The following is a 16,823-nucleotide window of genomic DNA, read 5'->3' as shown; positions in this document are numbered from 1 at the left end:
CAAATTATCGTAAGCAGTTGCTGGCACTAAAGCCAAAACGAAAACAGTTGTCTCGGTGCTAAATGATTGTCCTCCTCTCGTTGTAGCCTTGTCAACTCAATTCGAGGACCATAAAACGCACTAAAGGCGGTTTATCAATCACGCAGACGAGACAACAAGAGAAGAGGGACTGAGGGACTTATCCTGATCGCCCTATCTATGATCGTAAGTTTACACAGTTACATCGATGGTTGTCGGACAGGGTGGTGAGTAGCTTGATACTTCTTTCTTAAATAAGGTCTTGAGTTCGAATTTCTTAACAGTGATGGAGGAGAAAATAACATTAAGAGAGTCGCGTCACCCTGAAAAGAGTTTCATAGCTCAATGCGAATTTCTCCGTGTATAGAGTTTCAATATAGTAAGCTAATTTTTCCATGTACTCTTGATTCTTGTAAAATAAATGCAGACTTGCATATTTCTATAGGTCCATGACGCTTAACAAGCATTTAACCAGATAAAATTCATCTGGAAACATTTGTTTAGACTTAATTAGTGTTATTTGAGAAGGAAGACTAGGCATTTAATGCAATGGGCACAAATCTTTATTCTATAAGACAATAATTAACACTGATTGACCATAATGATTAAAAGATAATCTTCCGTGCGAAGGGTCCAAGTTTATGTTTAGTCTAAGAAATCGGGCGATCAGGTTTCTAAAAGACTTCACGTCATCAAATTCATAAAGAATACTGCTCAATCTGTAAAATTGCGAGATGCTGAGCACGATGATCTGGATTCTTGTTGCCATTAATATGAGCAAGACCCACAAAATAAGGGGGACAGCAATGAATGCATGCTTTCCTCGAGATTTGCTTTATTAATCTTTATCTCTATTCATGGATCAGCTGCTTTGAGTTTGACCCAAATGAACAAAACTTGTGACGAGCACGAACGTGTAATTTGGTTGCCATAGAAGTCTTTTTCTGGATGGACTGAAAGCTATCCATGGTATATATCGGTAGTTAAGGCTGAAGTATTGGGGCCTGTTGGCAAATGCTGATTTGTTGCACACCACCACCTTGATTGCTTTATTTCTCGTCGAGTCACTCTTTGGATCATGACAAATGGAAGATTTTTTAATAAAGATTGAATAGATATCTCTGCCCTAGCAGCGACCTAAGATCAATTGTGGGTTTTTCTTTGTAGTTTCATGCCTCGTTATAACTCTTATTACTAGTTTTTGTTTAGAAATTTGCCGTCCTCCAACGAATTCTTTATAATCAAGAATACTGGTGATGCGGAAGTAACAATTTCACCCTGATTACCAATGGGGTTATTCTACTTTCTTTTCAGTAAATTAACAATTAACATAAACTCTGGCATAGACGCTCGAGTAAGGCTTTGTTTTGTGGGTTGGGGAAGGTGGAAGTGGGGGAGTTGGCGGGGATCATATGCTGCTTTCCTAGCATTAGCAGTTGTTTATGAATCTCCTCCCTCCTGTCAACTCGCTTACTACATAATGCTAGATTCATTAAGAAATATCTCAGCACAGAATGTGGAGCTTGCACAACATACTTTATAAGGGAAGAGACAAAAAGAGGCTGGACCCTACACAAGGTCATGGTCAATTCCTAAAATTCCATGTACACCTGGTGATTGATCTGGTTTGAGGGGAAAGTAATTGAAACACCACAGAAAGGATTCATGATTCATTTGAACATAATTTCTGCATGATTTCTGTAAACTAAACTCGCAGTTTCTCTATATCTTCCGCCGTTAGTGAAACAGTAACATGAAGGGGTAGCAGATTATGATTCGTATTGTGGATTACCTCTTTCAGTTCTATAACTTTTTAAAATTACTCCTGTGGCATATAGGAGGAGTTAATCAACTACATCACTGCTGAAGAGTTTGAACATTTTAGCGTCTATAACTAATTTCCTAATTGAAGCAAATGAGCCCAAAAGTCCTACACCTGTGAAGATGATGATGATGGAGTTGTTGATCCAAAAACTGAGGGATGATTTTGAGGGTTTATGTGTCATATTGTAAAGAAGCATCGGCAGTACGAAATCTAGCGGGATGAATCCAATGGCTCCCACAACACCATTGATGTCCCCAAAGAATGGTAACATGGCTGCAAAGAACCCACAAAATAGCATGTAGAGTGTCCGAAGAACTATCCTTGGGATTAGATTTCTTTTGGAGAAAATTCCTTTGTTTACATCAGCTGATTTCTTCTCCATGATCTCGTAAGCTACTTGAGAATAGACCTGTCATATATATATATATCAGAGAAGTTAAAGCAGAAGGTGATATACTTAGGAAAGATGCAAGCATTTAATCAAATGGAACACCTAGCGCAGTTCTAAATGAATTACAAGAAGTAATCAGGATTTTGCTGTAAAAATGCATGATGAGCTTACCAGGCCAATGGCAAATAGTTGAAGGAGAATGAAGACAACTGAAAGACCTAATACCCATGTGGGAGCCAAGGAAGGTCCCTCATCTGGCAGCAAGCTCTTGAGAATGTTTGAGTTCGATTTATTCCCAAATGCCCAGTATCCCGAAACAGCAGCAGAGTAGAAAGTCACAAAGATTACAGCATAGCACATTGCAAGACCTTTAAACATCTTCCCAGTGGCTGGTGGAGCTAGAGTAGCCTGCATTGATTGTTTCAGAAAACTGAATCTCAACAGGCGACTACTTTCTACTAAATGGATCTTAACACGTATGTGACCGACTACTGATTGTAATTTTTTTGCAGCTAGATACTAATGGGATCAGAATTCTTAAGCCTGTTTCACTGAAGTAAATGGATGCAGACTACAGCTTATATACCCATTTAGGAGGTCTCCATGACTGTATCCAACTGCAACATGAAATGCCTCATTTAACAGTTCCCCATGACATTTACTAATAGTGAAAGAAATGAGTTTGTTGGCCCAAAAGCACAAATGGATTGATACCCTAGAACCATGGCTTAAACAGGAAAACTTACTTGAATTTCGGGTAGTATCCCATTTCCATAAATAGCAGCTATAATAGATATTGAAGCGAAAGCATTTAAACTCCTAGACAATGTTGAGCCTTCTAAAGAATAGTCCTTAGGAGGTGCATTCTTGGATGTTCCTGCATAATACTGAAACAAATTAGATCACAACCAGGATCATATGTATTGTTTAACTTCTAATTTTTCTGATTTTGCAGCTGGCAGCAACATGTATATCATTTTCAGGAATCCAATATAAGCCTCTTTGCAAATCATTTGGTGTACATTGCAAAAACAAGGGTTCAATCCAGATTAAGGTCCAAAGTATAGCTTCAATTGTGGTAATGGATTCACATATGTTTGTGGTAACGGATTTCACATATGTTTTACTGCTCCGGAAATTTTACTTCACTCAGGATTAGGTGAAAAAAGAGGATGAATGTTATGTGTGCTACAACACTCTTCAAAGTGCAACAATCATTCATATCACAGGCATCTTTCTCAAAACACCAAGTACTGTTTTCACTATTTAGTCAATTACTTTGTTGTGTCAGCTGCAAAATATATGTATAATCAATCAGCACAAGTAGAGATTAAAAGAAGGATCTACCTGCATGTATACAAGCACCGACTACAAGCAAAGTGTAGCCCAGACTCAGAAGCAGCGAACCAAGATTAACATGCCTGAGGGAGTGGAAGGTTGGAAACTGGGATAGGAGTATCATCACTACAGTCACCATTGCTATAAAGTCATACAACTTCAGTGACCCATTTGGAGAAAGGTTTGAGTACATGATCTTGTAACAAGAACAACAGCTGGTGTCAGTTCAAGAGAAGACAGTTTAAAAGAATTACTGGCTTGTTAATAAATCTATGCATGGTGATAAAATAGGTATTGATACTTATGCAGAGCAAAGAAACCATAACTCAGAACAGATTGAGCAATCTTCATACCAGAAAGTAATTATGTTCCAACATGTCTTTATCCCAGTTATGAACTTCATGATGTTTTCACGTCTGTGCCTAGAAGACACATTGTGCCATGGAAGAGCATAATCACTCAATTTTGATTTCCAACATGGTTTTGAAATACAAGAGATATGCATGACATGCAGACACTAATGAGTTGAATTTTCACTAATTGAAACCTTCTTTAAGTTTTATCAACAAATTTCTGTTCATTAATAAATTTAAGCTTTTCTAAGTTAACACCTAAAGTTGCCATCAGCAAGGTATCGATCACAAAAAGCCCTTTTTTTTCAGCCATTCCGTATTATCACTAATTCTGAGTTCTGTTAACAGATTTCTATTCCCTGTTTTTGCAATTAAAGGTCTCAAACCAAAATCAACAGATCCCCTTGTCCGGCACATGAAGCTTACTTGCACAACCCCCAAATACAGAGGCAGCAATGACAGATTATAGATCAAATTGAACTGCCAATTATGATAATAAAGATAGCCAGAGCGCATTAAGAAGTCCTCTAAAGCTTCCAATACCATATGTTTAATCTGTCTGCACGCTACAAGAAGCAAGTGGATACCTATGTTGCTATACCTGTAGGCATTCCCCAGCAAGCAGAATTGCTCCTATGCTAATGCCTGTGTTGATGGCTGTCTGAATGAATATTACAAAATAAAACATCCATCCCGATCCTACAGAGTGAAACGCAAGGCCTTTAGTCAAGAATTACCGATACACTTCTTCCCAATAAGCAGGAGCAAGCAGCAAAATAATTAGCAAACTTTAATTTGTTGACAGCCAAATGCTCTGATCAATGTCAGAATGCCAAAAATGCAGAACGTGAAAGCAAAATTGTTTGAAATGTAAAAGACACGGCTCCAATTAGCGACTGAAACATAACATGTATTGATGCTCCAACAATATAATGGTGCAGCCTAAGTTTCTCCAAGAGGCATTCATAGGACGCTGCACAGGGCGTTATTGCTCAGAGTAATTAGTTGTTATCCCCATAAGATCCTTTCAAAAGTCTACTCCATGGTATCTCAACAAACCATGAACACTACGATTATCACCAGATATGTCAGGTTAAAAGTAAATTCCATAACCTTCCTACTAATCCAAAACTAGAAAGGAAAGCTCATTCACTTAAATAACAAATTGCACCCAGAAAAAGGCCATCAACAGGTCCCAGTATAGCTGCACATTTCTTCTCAAAAAGGACTCCACAGGTCGAGAACTGAGGCAAGGCAGTTAAAAACTTCACATCAGAAACAGAGTACTGGTGTGTGCGCGTGTGTGAGAGAGAGAGAGAGAGATGAGCTAATGCGTAAAAGATGAGGTACCCAAGACGTCAGCAGCGAGTTCGCGGAATCTGATGTGGCGACGTCCAGACTTCTCACAGTGATCAAGCACCAAGGACATAAGATAGTAAGAATAGAACGTAACCGCCCCCATCACCGATAAGCAGAAAAAGCCCAGACCCCATCCAAGACCTCGGAATGCGTACGGCAACGTCAGTATTGTGGGCCCCACTATCGCTGTCGTCAGATGAAATCCCGCATGCCACCACTCCCCTGGCCAGACCGGACAAAAGGAGAATCCTCTGATTAATAGAAGAATACTAGAACTAGTTAGTACCGACTAATCTTGCATTTGATCTTCACACAAAATCCTTCTTACCTTTGGACTCCAAAACAAAAACTGCGCCGGCGTCGTGCTCCCGATTTATCTCCGGTACAGATTGATCATCCCGTGGATTTTCTGGCGCCATGTATTACAGAACGTATCAGTACATGCAAATATATGTATGCTGGTTTTAAATTTATATCAGTTGATCGTGCATGTAATTGGGTCGTCAGAGAAGAAGAATATATAAGAAGAAGGATATGGGGTTGATTGATCGTGGTCGAAGGAAGAAAGGCAGGAAGGATATGGGGTGGCTCGTCGCTGTCTTAGTCTCAGGAAAAAACAAAATAGAAAAGAAGCACCAGGGGGAATGGGAATACGAATATATGCATCTACATCCTGCTTTAATTACTAGTAGTTTATATATAGAACATGTCCTTTTTATTTTTTTAATCAGAGTATAGCAATATAGGAGGGGATGAGATTAGAATGAGGCAGCTGGGACGACGGAATTGCCGAACGGGAAATTTTCACTGTTGTTATCAATGAGAACGATGACTATAAAATGAAATGGTTGACCTCTATTATATTCATATGATGGACTGGGAAGTGAGAAGCCTGACGAAGCCGCAAGCCAATGGGTGGGAAAGGAAACCAAGCCATCTTAGTTGTCGCGCACAAGCAATCGGTATCCTTTTTTTCTTTTAATTCTAGGAGCACGACAATATTTGAAAATTGAAAGTTACATATATCTATTGAAACTACAACACTGGAAATATTAGGAATAAATAGATAGAATAATGACAGACAGATTATGCAGTATTGCGCTGCTATTATTAGGAATATTATTATCATCTTGTTTTTAGGTAGGGGGATAGTCTTCAATTATCAATATGCTAACGTTATTCTAATTTTGTGAGAGAAGAGACAAAATGGAAGACTTTCAATTATTAAGGCTTGTATGGTTTAACTCAATTTATGCCCTAATTTAGAATGGTTGAGTTGCTGAAAATGATAAGAGAATCTCACAGTTTTCGGGACGCGGGGCTGGAGCGGTTGTCAGAACAACCGCTCCGGAAGGTGTAACACCATTTGTACATAGTGTAACATTATCTGTACAAGGTGTAACAATAGAACAACAGCAAGTAACACTAGAACAACATTTTTGTGAGTCCCACACGGCGTGAAAATCGAGTTACAAGACGTGATCTGAGCCGCACAAATTTTTGAGGCCTCATCCAAGCCGTGAACTGCCTGGGACGGTTGTCAGAGACAACCGTCCAGGCCCCTCGTCCAGTTTTTCGGGGGAGGGGGGGGGTATTTGTAGCTTGTAGGAACTGGAGAGAGTTGTTTTATGGCTGAGCAAGCAAATACTAGTAATTAAAGTAAATAATCCCCCATGCAGTACTCCTCACTCCCCCCAAGGGCTCTTCCCATGCCAAATTAATAGAGAGTGAAGCTGTGATTAGCATCTTTTTCCTGGATTATAGTATATTCTACAGTTTCTGCCTAATCCAACCAAAAATAATAATAATAATAATAAGTGGTGTACTATATTAGTACTGTGATGATGACAAGTAGAGGTGGCAATTTATCCCAAGTCCCAATGGGTTATCCATGCCCATGGGGACTTTGGGCGGGATGGGTATTGGAATTTGGTATTGGGTTTAAAATGGGACAAATCCCAATTGTACCCATTAATTGATGAGAAATTTTGAGAAATACTTGGGTACCCATTGGGCTCAAATAACAAGGGCTCCGTTTGGATTAGTTATTTTTTGGAGTGTTTTTGAAAAATTTTATTGTATCAGTGTATATGAAAAATTTTTACTATAAAATTTTTTTGAAATATTTGATATACTAATATGGATGAGATGTTTTTTGAGTTATTGTATATTACTGTAACATTATATTTGAAAAACTTGTTTTTTGAAAAAATAGCCAATCCAAACGGAGTCTTAGATTAAAAAATTATCTTTAACAATTTTTATAGTCATACGAGCAAATATAATCTATCAGTCTTCCTAGTCATTATCCACAAGAATTTCCAACATTTCATTTAGTTTAGACCTATCATCCTTGGACAATGATGAGGATAAATATTCAACACCTTAAGTGCCTTGGTCATCTTGATATATGTTAGAATATGGCTGTATATCTATCTTTTCCTTTATTTGTTAATCCAATTTTTTGTGAGAATCCTGAGTATAAAACACTTGCATGTTTATTTAATAAAACTAAAAGAAATTTAATAAAACAAAAATATTAAAGTTATATAAAAAATAAAAAATGAATTAAAGAAAAAAAAATGTAGAAAATAGATTTGGGTATTGGACGGAATCAATCTAAACCCATTCCAAAGTGATCCCGCCCAAGTTAGTCCCAAAACACATATGGATAAGGTTGGACCCAAACCCATATGACTCGATTCCATCTGAAACCCAATCAAATCCCGCCCATCCCGCCCATTTTGCCACCTCTAATGACAAGGAATAATACGCGGAAAAGGCAAAGGGGGAAGTGGAGAAGCAAAGCCTTGCGTTCTTGGCTTTTTGTCCAAATTCATGATGGCAACCCGGCAAACACAAACTCAACCTCCATGAGACGGAGACGATCATTGCGGCCACGGCACCTCTTATTGTCGATTTCCCACAAGCAAGTAACAAACAAATTTCAACTTCTATCGTTTCAGGAAAACAAAAAACAAAAAAAAGTAACAAACAAATTTCAAGTGACGTCCAAAAACACTTATTCCTTTTTTTTTTTTTTTTTTGAAGGGCGGGGGCGCTCTCTTTAATTGGCGCAAGCAAAAAGGATTTTGTTATTGAAACAATTTGGTAGCCAAGAAACTTATAAAAGTAAAATGAAAAGCCTAATCTTGTTTGAAAAGTAATTTTTCAAAAAAAAAAATTACTATATAAACATATTTTTAATTACTTTTTTATCTCATATATATATATATATATATATGTCAAATTATTACAGTAATTTTTTTATTAAAAAAAATTCAAAAAAATACCATCCAAACATGATGACGAGGTGAAAGAGTGAAGACCAGAGGCAGAACCGCAGGCCCCAACGCATGGTTTGTTCCCACTAAGATGAATGGATTGGGGCTTTACGGTTTTAGGCTTTTAGGCTTCTAGGTGGTGGGTGCATCTTATTTCTTAGCATCATTTCTTGCCCGTCCTAACCTCCTTCACGACAACCGTAAGTAAGATTCCTAGCTGCTTAGAACCTTTTTTTTTTTTTGTTTCATGATGTATGAAAAAGAGAGGAATTGACAGCTATATAATAAATAAATAAATAAGAATCGCAAGTCAGCAAGCAGTTTTACCTGATACGAGCAAAGGAATACTCCCTTCTTCTGGCGCTCCGTCGGAGGACAGTCGGCCCATCTTTCCGGTTCAAGCTCTGAGTGGCCGGCGATTTTAGAAAGGCTTGCTTTTGTTGCCCTCGGCTAGAAGTAGAATAACTAATAGCCTACCTGGCTTCCTTATTTCGATCTATTTTTTATATCTGCTTGGTGAGTCGTTACAAGTAGAGCATGAACGAACGATTGAAGTTTAGTAGTCCTAATTTGGTATATGCAGTTGGGAGTTGTCATCCATCTGTTACAAGAAGATTGTAGAAGGCGTTACCATTGGCGGCACATTTTAGGAGGGGAGGCGTTGACATTGACGGCGCATGTCGCGCGACTATTAGTAACTGCGGAAACGTACCTCTCGTCTTTTGGAATCGCGGACAGCAGTGTCACACACCAACCTCTACCTTTTTCATTAACCTGGTTTTGTGGGCCATGGGTAGCCCTATAGGAATTTGCATTGTACATAGCTGGTGAAGTATCCTGGGCCTGCTGCTGATTCTCTAGTTCCATTTTTTAACGCTTCTATGCTTTAATTTATAATAATTAAAAAAAAAAAGGCTGCCAATTCGCACTGCAAAGCTCACAATTCAACTTCTTTCATTTTTTGTTTCTGATATTCTTAATAACTGGCAAAAAAATTTTATGAAGAAAAAGCCACTGTAGAACTTAAAGGACTCCTTGGAGTTGTGCTCAAAACTGTCTAACCAAATGATTGTGTACAGAAATGTAACATAAGCATTAAGCTCGATTGCGAGCAATGCCAAATTTATGTATTCGAACGCAAAAGTAAACTGTATTGATATCGAGCTTTGGTTGGTAGCAATTAAGACTAGCGGAACTTTTGGTTCGTTAGCCAGCCCACATGGCCAACAGAACAAATTGCAGACAAACAGCAAAATCCCCTTGGACTGTAATTCATTGGATTGTCTACCACCAGAGCTCTTGTGTTCCATCGATTCCTTGTCACATGCCTAATTGCTTTTGCAGCTTTAATCATTCCAACTTTTCCTTCTGCTAAGCATAACCTTCCATGTAACCGGGATGAGCACATCAAGAGTTCAGTTGTTGATTTCAGGCAATTCTTCCAACAATATCTTCTTACTGGCCTATTTGCAGCATGTAATGCCGAATTCCAGTTCATTTTGGTTGACTGCCAGAAAAGGAAGGAACATGTTGGCTTCTTGGTTTGTGTCCTGGCTGTTAGGACCTTCTATGCATTCTTCCTTGTGCACTTCTCCTGCATTGTAGTAAAGCATGCCAATGCACCTCAGTCAGCTAATTTCAGAAGCTTAAAATTAATCAGAAAACAAGGGAACAATCATTATTAACAGACCTTAAGGTTTTTTGGCTTCTCTTTCTTCGAAACATATGCAGAGCTTCCTGTTGAAGCGCTATATCACCTTTCTCCTGCTTGTGAAGTCCCATTCTACGCATGTACTATTACTTTTTCCTCCATACCATCCACAGTTAACAAATTTGTTTTGCAACTCAGAAAGTTTGTTTTACCAGACTTTCGGAGATCTCTTATCCTTACCTCGCTATATATTTTACAAAGTACAAAAAGAAGTATGCAGCAAAGAAGTTCGCCCGCACTCCCAGTCCCAGTCGAGAGACTTCTTATGATTTTAAAGAACTTTGCACATATATGAGTGACCCCTTCCCCCATCCTAATCCATGTCCACCAACATAACAAAACATCAATGGTAATGGAGAGATTTCCAATGATTTAAAAGATTTCAACTTAAACAGGAGAAAAAGGTTGAAGCCCTTAGCAACTTAGAATTGTTGCAGCCCTTTGTCCTTTTCCTAAAGAGGGCCAGCAGATTTACATTTGTTGACCTCCAAATGCAATTTCACATCTCTACAGCAGTCACGAGGATCCTACCAAAGAAGTAAATATTAAACAAATTTGTCCCACATCATGATATCACCTGAGCTTGGACAAAGGACAGAACTCTTTCAAGAACATTAGATTCTCCTCCTATTGTCAACACGTGGTCTTTTAGACGACTGAACCTCTGAATTGTCAGTGCTTGATTGTATCTCATTAAGTTTCTCTCTAACCAGGCGAACTGTTTGATTCATAGATTGCAATGGGAAATACTCCTTGTCAGAAGAAACATGAGTCATGGAAGCAGAACCTCCACTTCTAGCAGTGTAATGGGAGTCACCAAATTCCCGTTGTTGTAACCCCAATGACTGATCTCTAGCTGATGGCCCATGACCGTACGCTGCAGAGGCATTGGAGCTCCTAGGTTTCAACCGTGCAAGAACTTCATTTCTCCTCCCTTCTAATTTCTCCTTGGTATCAGACAAGCTCTCAAAATCAGGTGCATACGAAACCTGCAGCCTGTTCCCCAGAAAAACAAACTCATCCAACTTCCTTTTAGCAAACCTAGCATTGTCAACCTGATGAAACTTAATCCAGTAAACATCGGTAAAGGGCTCACAATCTTCAGCATCCATTGGCTTGCATTCTTCAATCTGTCCATATGTTGAGAAAAGTCTCAACAATTCATCACCACAACCCAATGCTGGAACATTCTTGACAACCAGGTACTTAGATTCATCGCAAACTGTATAAACTCGAACACCAGGAGGCTCGCCACGGTAACGAGGCATAATACCCTTAAACCTTCCTTTTGCCCTCTACTTCAACAACCTAGAAAAAAACCCTTAAACATAATCAGAACTTTTAGAACCGTTAAATTTAAACTTGACTCAATACATAAAATCTGAATAGAATAATAATAACTACATTGAAACTAGACTAGGATTGGATAAACTAATCGGCAATCCCAAAGCAGTGTATATGGGAAAAAATGATAAGATGGAAATAAAAAACAAAAATACTTTAAAAAATTGTACCTTATACTAATTCAGTCATCCTCCCTCGGATGAGGAAGAGGAAGACCAGGCAGGGCTTTTTGCCTGTGTGTTGACGACCTTGCCCATATAAATCAAATAAAACAAATCACTACTAAAAGTTTTTCATAATAATAGTAGTACGACAGCAAGGGAAATCTGGGTTGCGTTTGCCTTTGGGGGGTGCATTGTTTATATTGGTAGGATTAATTCAGCTGCTAATTCCGTGTTAACAAAGCAAAAAACGTTATCAAATCACAAGTGTCAACTAATTGGTCTGCGTTAAAACCCAAGGCAACAATATAAATCAGAAAAAAGTACTCCTACGTAAATGAGAGAATCAATATAAAATAATTGTAGATGAATTTTAAATCCAAAGGATCAATATTCAGAACAACGGTTACCATGTAAAAGGAAAGCGTTCCGACATTTTCTGTAGGTTACTGATTAGTGGCATCCGACAAGCGGAGGCTTTGACCATCAATGAACTCAAGGGCAACAACCCAGTTAAGCAAAAACATCATTTTAACTAAAGATAGAGAATGCATTCGAACTATTCACCTATACAAGCATAAAAAATATAACATAATCAAATACATAATAAATAGCACAAAATTCATGCAACATAAATTAAGCAAACATCTCATTAAGTCAAAACCAATTTAAAATGCAGCTGGCAGAATAGTAAGATCCAGAACTCGGTTTAGTTCTCAAACTTTTAGAGCAAGAAAATCACACTTAATCGAGCGTATAAAAGTCATAAGAATTATTAGGACATCCAACAGAAATACATCAAATAGTCAAACGAATCCTAACTAGTGCCAAACCTAGGGTTTTAGCGGTGCAACTTTCAAAGATTGAAGTGAATAAGCTCTAAGTTAGATTCTCAAAATGCTAACTGTAATCGGAGAACATACCACAATCAATCACTCTGAACACAAGAATGGGCGGCAAAGAGACGAGAAAGGAATAATTCATGGAAGGAGGGCAAGGTGGCGGTATATATGGGTCGCCGGAGGAAAAGAATAGACGAACTCCGGAGCACGCGTGTAAAAATGGGGAAATGGGTTAGATGGGAAATTCACAACTGGGCCTAGTCTTTAGAAAATGACTATCCACATATGTACGCTTGGACCTAGTAATGAGTGGAGGTCTAGGAGATTTTTATTTTTCTTTTTTTGGGGTCCCTTGGAGGGACTTATTTATTACTCTGTGGATATTTGCAAAGCCTTAGGAATGGTTCTAAATTAATCACTTACAATTGAAGATTTGGATAGGAAATTAGGGATAGAAGCTTAATCCTATCGGCTAACTCCATGGGTTTTTATTTCCATTACAAAACCATCTCACTTGCAAGTTCGGATTACCTACTCACTAAACTTAATAGTTCAGAAAAAAAAAAGTAACCTTTTATCAAACAAAAATCAATACATACACCATGTTAACACACTGTGTGTATTGAAGTCATAGAGTTTGCATGAGAAAAATTCAACATTTAATGAAGGGTTAAATCAACATTCTTTTGTTTTAAATCATAATTATCTTCATTTGTGTTGGGTTAGAATTGTATCTTATTGAGTTATAAGATTAAAAACAGTATCGGACTATATAGAAAATGTGTTATCGGATCCTCTTACTATTTATACTTTATCAGGTTACCATCGATAGCTCCTCATTAAAATCAAACCCTAACGGATAAGCGCGCAACGTATCATCCTGCCCATTGTCACCCCTAGATTTGAACGGAAGTAACCAAGAATGGTTTATTTTTGGAGCTCAGTTGGAGTTGAATTATCTCTATTTGTACCAGCAAAGCCTTCAACGGCCTATTACACGAGTACAACAACACAATAGGCAAATTGACTAGTTGGCAATCCAAGAAATGTCAAAACCTTCGTGACACAACCAAATTTGTACTAGCATTCATTTGATTGTCAGCAATTGAAAACATTTCCTAAAAGCACAAGTATCTCATAGATTACCCACCCAACACTACCATACTTCTCCTCCTACCTGATTGTTCAATTGTCAGCAGTTGAAAACATTTCCCAAAAGCACAAATATCTCACAGACTGCACCCATTACCCATTAAAGTCTAAAGACACATACATTTGAAGAAGAAACAATTAGCATGCATCTAAGATGTTCAACAGAACAAGTTGAACACCAGCACCAACACTATCTATGTCTCACAGACTGTCTGTGTTCTAGTTTTTCTGGTTCTCTGCCACCAATTTTTTGTTGTATTCTTCCACCTCCTTCTTGTATGCCTCCATAGCTTTTGCAGCTTTCTCATTCCAAACTTGTTTCTCTTCCTCACTTAGTTCCTATGAGGATTGCAAATTAAACAAATAAATCCCTGAACTAACCGGTAAACATAAAATAAATACAGCTAAAGAACACATACTGGGCGGGGCTTTGTGTACAATATATACCTTCCACTTAACCGAAATGAGGGCATTAAGGGTGGAATTGTTGATCCCAGGCCTTTCTTCGGACAAAGTCTTCCTGGCCTCTTTGCTGCATTAGTAAAAATCATAGAACAAAATGCGTTCATTCCAATTGAGTCGTTAAAGAACTATCACACTCTTTATCAATCGTTTGGTTGACAGACTGAGTAGTAACCTGAATAGGAGGAATGAAGATGCTGGCTTCTTTGGCTTGTTAGGATCAACATCCTTCTCTTCCTTCTTCTTTTGGCGCTTCTCTTTTGTTTTCTAAATTGTTAATGAGCAATGCATCTCTCAATTATATATTTATATATTTATATTGGCTTAGAAGTTTTCATGTGCTTCAAATAAATCAGGGAGGGACAACATGACAAATAATATATGTAACACAAACCTTAATAATGTTCTCAGCTTTCTCTTTCTTCTTGAGCAATTGCAACGCTTCCTGCTTTTGAAGTTTCATCAGCTCTTCCTCTTCCTTTTTGAGATAAGCAGCTTCTTCCTCTTTCCTCTGCTTGTAGAGCTCAATTTCAAGCAAATACTGCTCCTTGTTCTTGTTTGCAATCTAGATATCATTGCAGAATTTTTTCAATACGCAAAAACCCTCAAATCTCCAACAAACAGAAGGACTGCATCTAGAAGAAAGGTATGCATGTTAGGCAGGGGTGTAATACCTTCTCATAAGGTGCTCTCTGCTTCTCCGTCATGTTCTTCCATTCTTCACCTAAGACCTTTGCCACCTAATAACATATCCCACCAATTTCTCAATGAAGAATTCTACAATTTTTATTAACAAAGCATATAATCAAGCTGCATTTCATCAATCACCTCCAACACATTTTTGTTCTCTGCAAGCAAAGTTGCGCGTCGCTCATTCGAGTACAAGAAGAAAGCCGTGAGTGGTTGCTTTGGTTTTAAAGGATCTTTTTCCTTCCTAAATACAGAAATCAAAGCAGACAAAATCAGTATAGAAGTTAAAGGATCTTTTTCGGCCATCTATAATTTATTATAGCATTAAAAAAAAAAAAGCAATTTAATTGGAACTTGCTTGTTAGTCTTCTTATTTTCTTTCTCTGCTTCCTGTTTGAACTGCATGTATTGTTCAAGCAACTCCATGGCAGTCTTCTGTTTTTGCTCTTCCTCCAAAAGCTTCATTGCTTCGTGCTCGCGTTTCTCAATTCCAACAATTTTCAAGTAAGCTTCCTTCTCCTCTTGGTACCTCTCCTCGTAAGGTTTCTTCTCCTCTGTGCTGAGTGTCTTCCATTTTGCCCCCAACAGAGTTGATATTTCCTTGAAATCTGCTTCCGGATTTGCTTTTTTCACCTACGTAACCAAAGATTATCACATCAGAAAATTATCCAGCTAAGTCATCCGATACTTTAACACGGTAAAACGGGAATTAAAGAAACCTCAGTGCGCATTCACCTCATTCCACTGATCTTTGCACCACAAGGCGTAAGGAGGAGATGGTCTCTTTGTCGCAGGATCCGCCTTCTTCTTCCCTTTCTTTTCTTGATCATTGTCTTTCAAAGCTTGCAACATGGGTAAGGTCTGACAAAAGGTTCAACAGAATGGAGAACTTTAAAATAAGATAACAATTGCAGCTTCCACTGTTTCTAATGTCTCCTTTTGTCTTTGCAGTGGCATCAACTTCGATTTGGAAAAAAAAAAAATTTCAACCAAATATTTTCTTTGTATTAAAACCTAAAAATCGCAAATTTTTGAAAGCAAATAACAAAATCAAGCAAAATCAACCCTTTCATCAGATCTTGTGAATCGTAATTAAAGGGGCGATCAGAACAAGAAATGAGAACCAAAAGCAGAAGAATTCAAAACGACACAACAGAAAACAAACCATGGTGGGTTTAAACTCCTTGACTTTCTGTAGCTTCTTGAGTTCGACATGCAGCTTCTCCTTCTCTTCCTCATTTTGTTTCAGGGCTTCTTCTTTAACCTTCAAGAGCTCCTCAGTCTGCTGTTTCTCAAGCCTCAGTTTCTCAAACCTTTCCTGCATTTCCAGCAATTCTTTCTCAAAGGACAGTTCTGGTTGTTGCTTGGAAGCCTTTGAAGCCCCTCTCTTTGATTTTTTCTGGGGCGAAAGCTGTGAGGAGAGGCTTTTATGGTTCTCTTTGGTGGGACAGTTCTCAGATGGTGGCGCAACCGGAGATGGCTGAGGGACAGTTCCGGCCACAATGTTGGCCTCGCTGGACGATGGGGTTTTCTGCTTTAGTGCTCTTCTGGATCTCCCTTTCTTCGTGGGAGCCGGTTCAGAAACAAGAGGCATCTCTGCAATTGCAGCCATGGATGGTTTCAGAGAGAGAGAGAGAGACAGAGAGACAGAAAGAGAGAGACGTTGCTAACAGTGAGTGTGGCTTCTCCCGAGAGTGGTTTTGTTTTATATGCAGATTCCAACGGTTACTTGTTTCAAATTCAAATCAATTGTTGTTAACGAAGAAAAGGTTCGAGTCCCATTGGTGCAAATTTAAAAGCTTGACCGTTGGTGTATTTCAATGCTGTACAATGGATGATTCGGGGCTTCCATTTTATGCTATGTCATGTTTGCCTTCCTTCTTTTCTTTTTCT

General features: G+C 38.4%; 3 protein-coding genes across 6 annotated transcripts; all 3 read right to left on the bottom strand.

The window, feature by feature from the left end:
• Positions 1-1,632: 1,632 nt before the first annotated feature.
• On the bottom strand, positions 1,633-9,235 carry LOC113781677 (probable GABA transporter 2). Of its 2 annotated transcripts, XM_027327649.1 has the most exons (8): positions 8,896-9,235; positions 5,613-5,693; positions 5,276-5,506; positions 4,527-4,624; positions 3,582-3,768; positions 2,981-3,111; positions 2,406-2,642; positions 1,633-2,252 (listed from the first exon to the last, which is right to left on the bottom strand). In XM_027327649.1, exons 1-8 carry the CDS (start codon positions 8,954-8,956, stop codon positions 1,863-1,865), a joined length of 1,416 nt encoding a protein of 471 aa, XP_027183450.1. In that variant the 5' UTR covers positions 8,957-9,235; the 3' UTR covers positions 1,633-1,862. The 2 variants fall into 2 exon arrangements, with proteins under 2 accessions (XP_027183450.1, XP_027183451.1); XM_027327650.1 differs by lacking the exon at positions 8,896-9,235 and having other exon boundaries at positions 1,635-2,252; positions 5,276-5,535; positions 5,613-5,696.
• A 1,412-nt stretch (positions 9,236-10,647) lies between these two features.
• On the bottom strand, positions 10,648-12,861 carry LOC113779149 (RNA-binding protein 48). 2 transcript variants are annotated; one of them, XM_027324620.1, is made up of 3 exons: positions 12,708-12,861; positions 11,794-11,871; positions 10,648-11,587 (listed from the first exon to the last, which is right to left on the bottom strand). In XM_027324620.1, exon 3 carries the CDS (start codon positions 11,545-11,547, stop codon positions 10,894-10,896), a length of 654 nt encoding a protein of 217 aa, XP_027180421.1. In that variant the 5' UTR covers positions 11,548-11,587; positions 11,794-11,871; positions 12,708-12,861; the 3' UTR covers positions 10,648-10,893. The 2 variants fall into 2 exon arrangements, with proteins under 2 accessions (XP_027180421.1, XP_027180420.1); XM_027324619.1 differs by lacking the exon at positions 11,794-11,871.
• An 826-nt stretch (positions 12,862-13,687) lies between these two features.
• LOC113779730 (high mobility group B protein 13-like) lies at positions 13,688-16,611 on the bottom strand. Of its 2 annotated transcripts, none has more exons than XM_027325432.1 (9): positions 16,096-16,611; positions 15,666-15,791; positions 15,285-15,563; positions 15,069-15,170; positions 14,915-14,980; positions 14,635-14,805; positions 14,416-14,507; positions 14,226-14,310; positions 13,688-14,117 (listed from the first exon to the last, which is right to left on the bottom strand). In XM_027325432.1, exons 1-9 carry the CDS (start codon positions 16,540-16,542, stop codon positions 13,998-14,000), a joined length of 1,488 nt encoding a protein of 495 aa, XP_027181233.1. In that variant the 5' UTR covers positions 16,543-16,611; the 3' UTR covers positions 13,688-13,997. The 2 variants fall into 2 exon arrangements, with proteins under 2 accessions (XP_027181233.1, XP_027181234.1); XM_027325433.1 differs by having other exon boundaries at positions 15,069-15,174; positions 15,289-15,563.
• Positions 16,612-16,823: the final 212 nt, after the last annotated feature.

The sequence above is a fragment of the Coffea eugenioides genome, chromosome 8 (assembly GCF_003713205.1).
Source record: "Coffea eugenioides isolate CCC68of chromosome 8, Ceug_1.0, whole genome shotgun sequence".
Classification (NCBI taxonomy): domain Eukaryota; kingdom Viridiplantae; phylum Streptophyta; class Magnoliopsida; order Gentianales; family Rubiaceae; genus Coffea; species Coffea eugenioides.
Note: the sequence above shows the minus strand (reverse complement) of the source record. Positions and strands in the feature narration are given on the sequence as shown.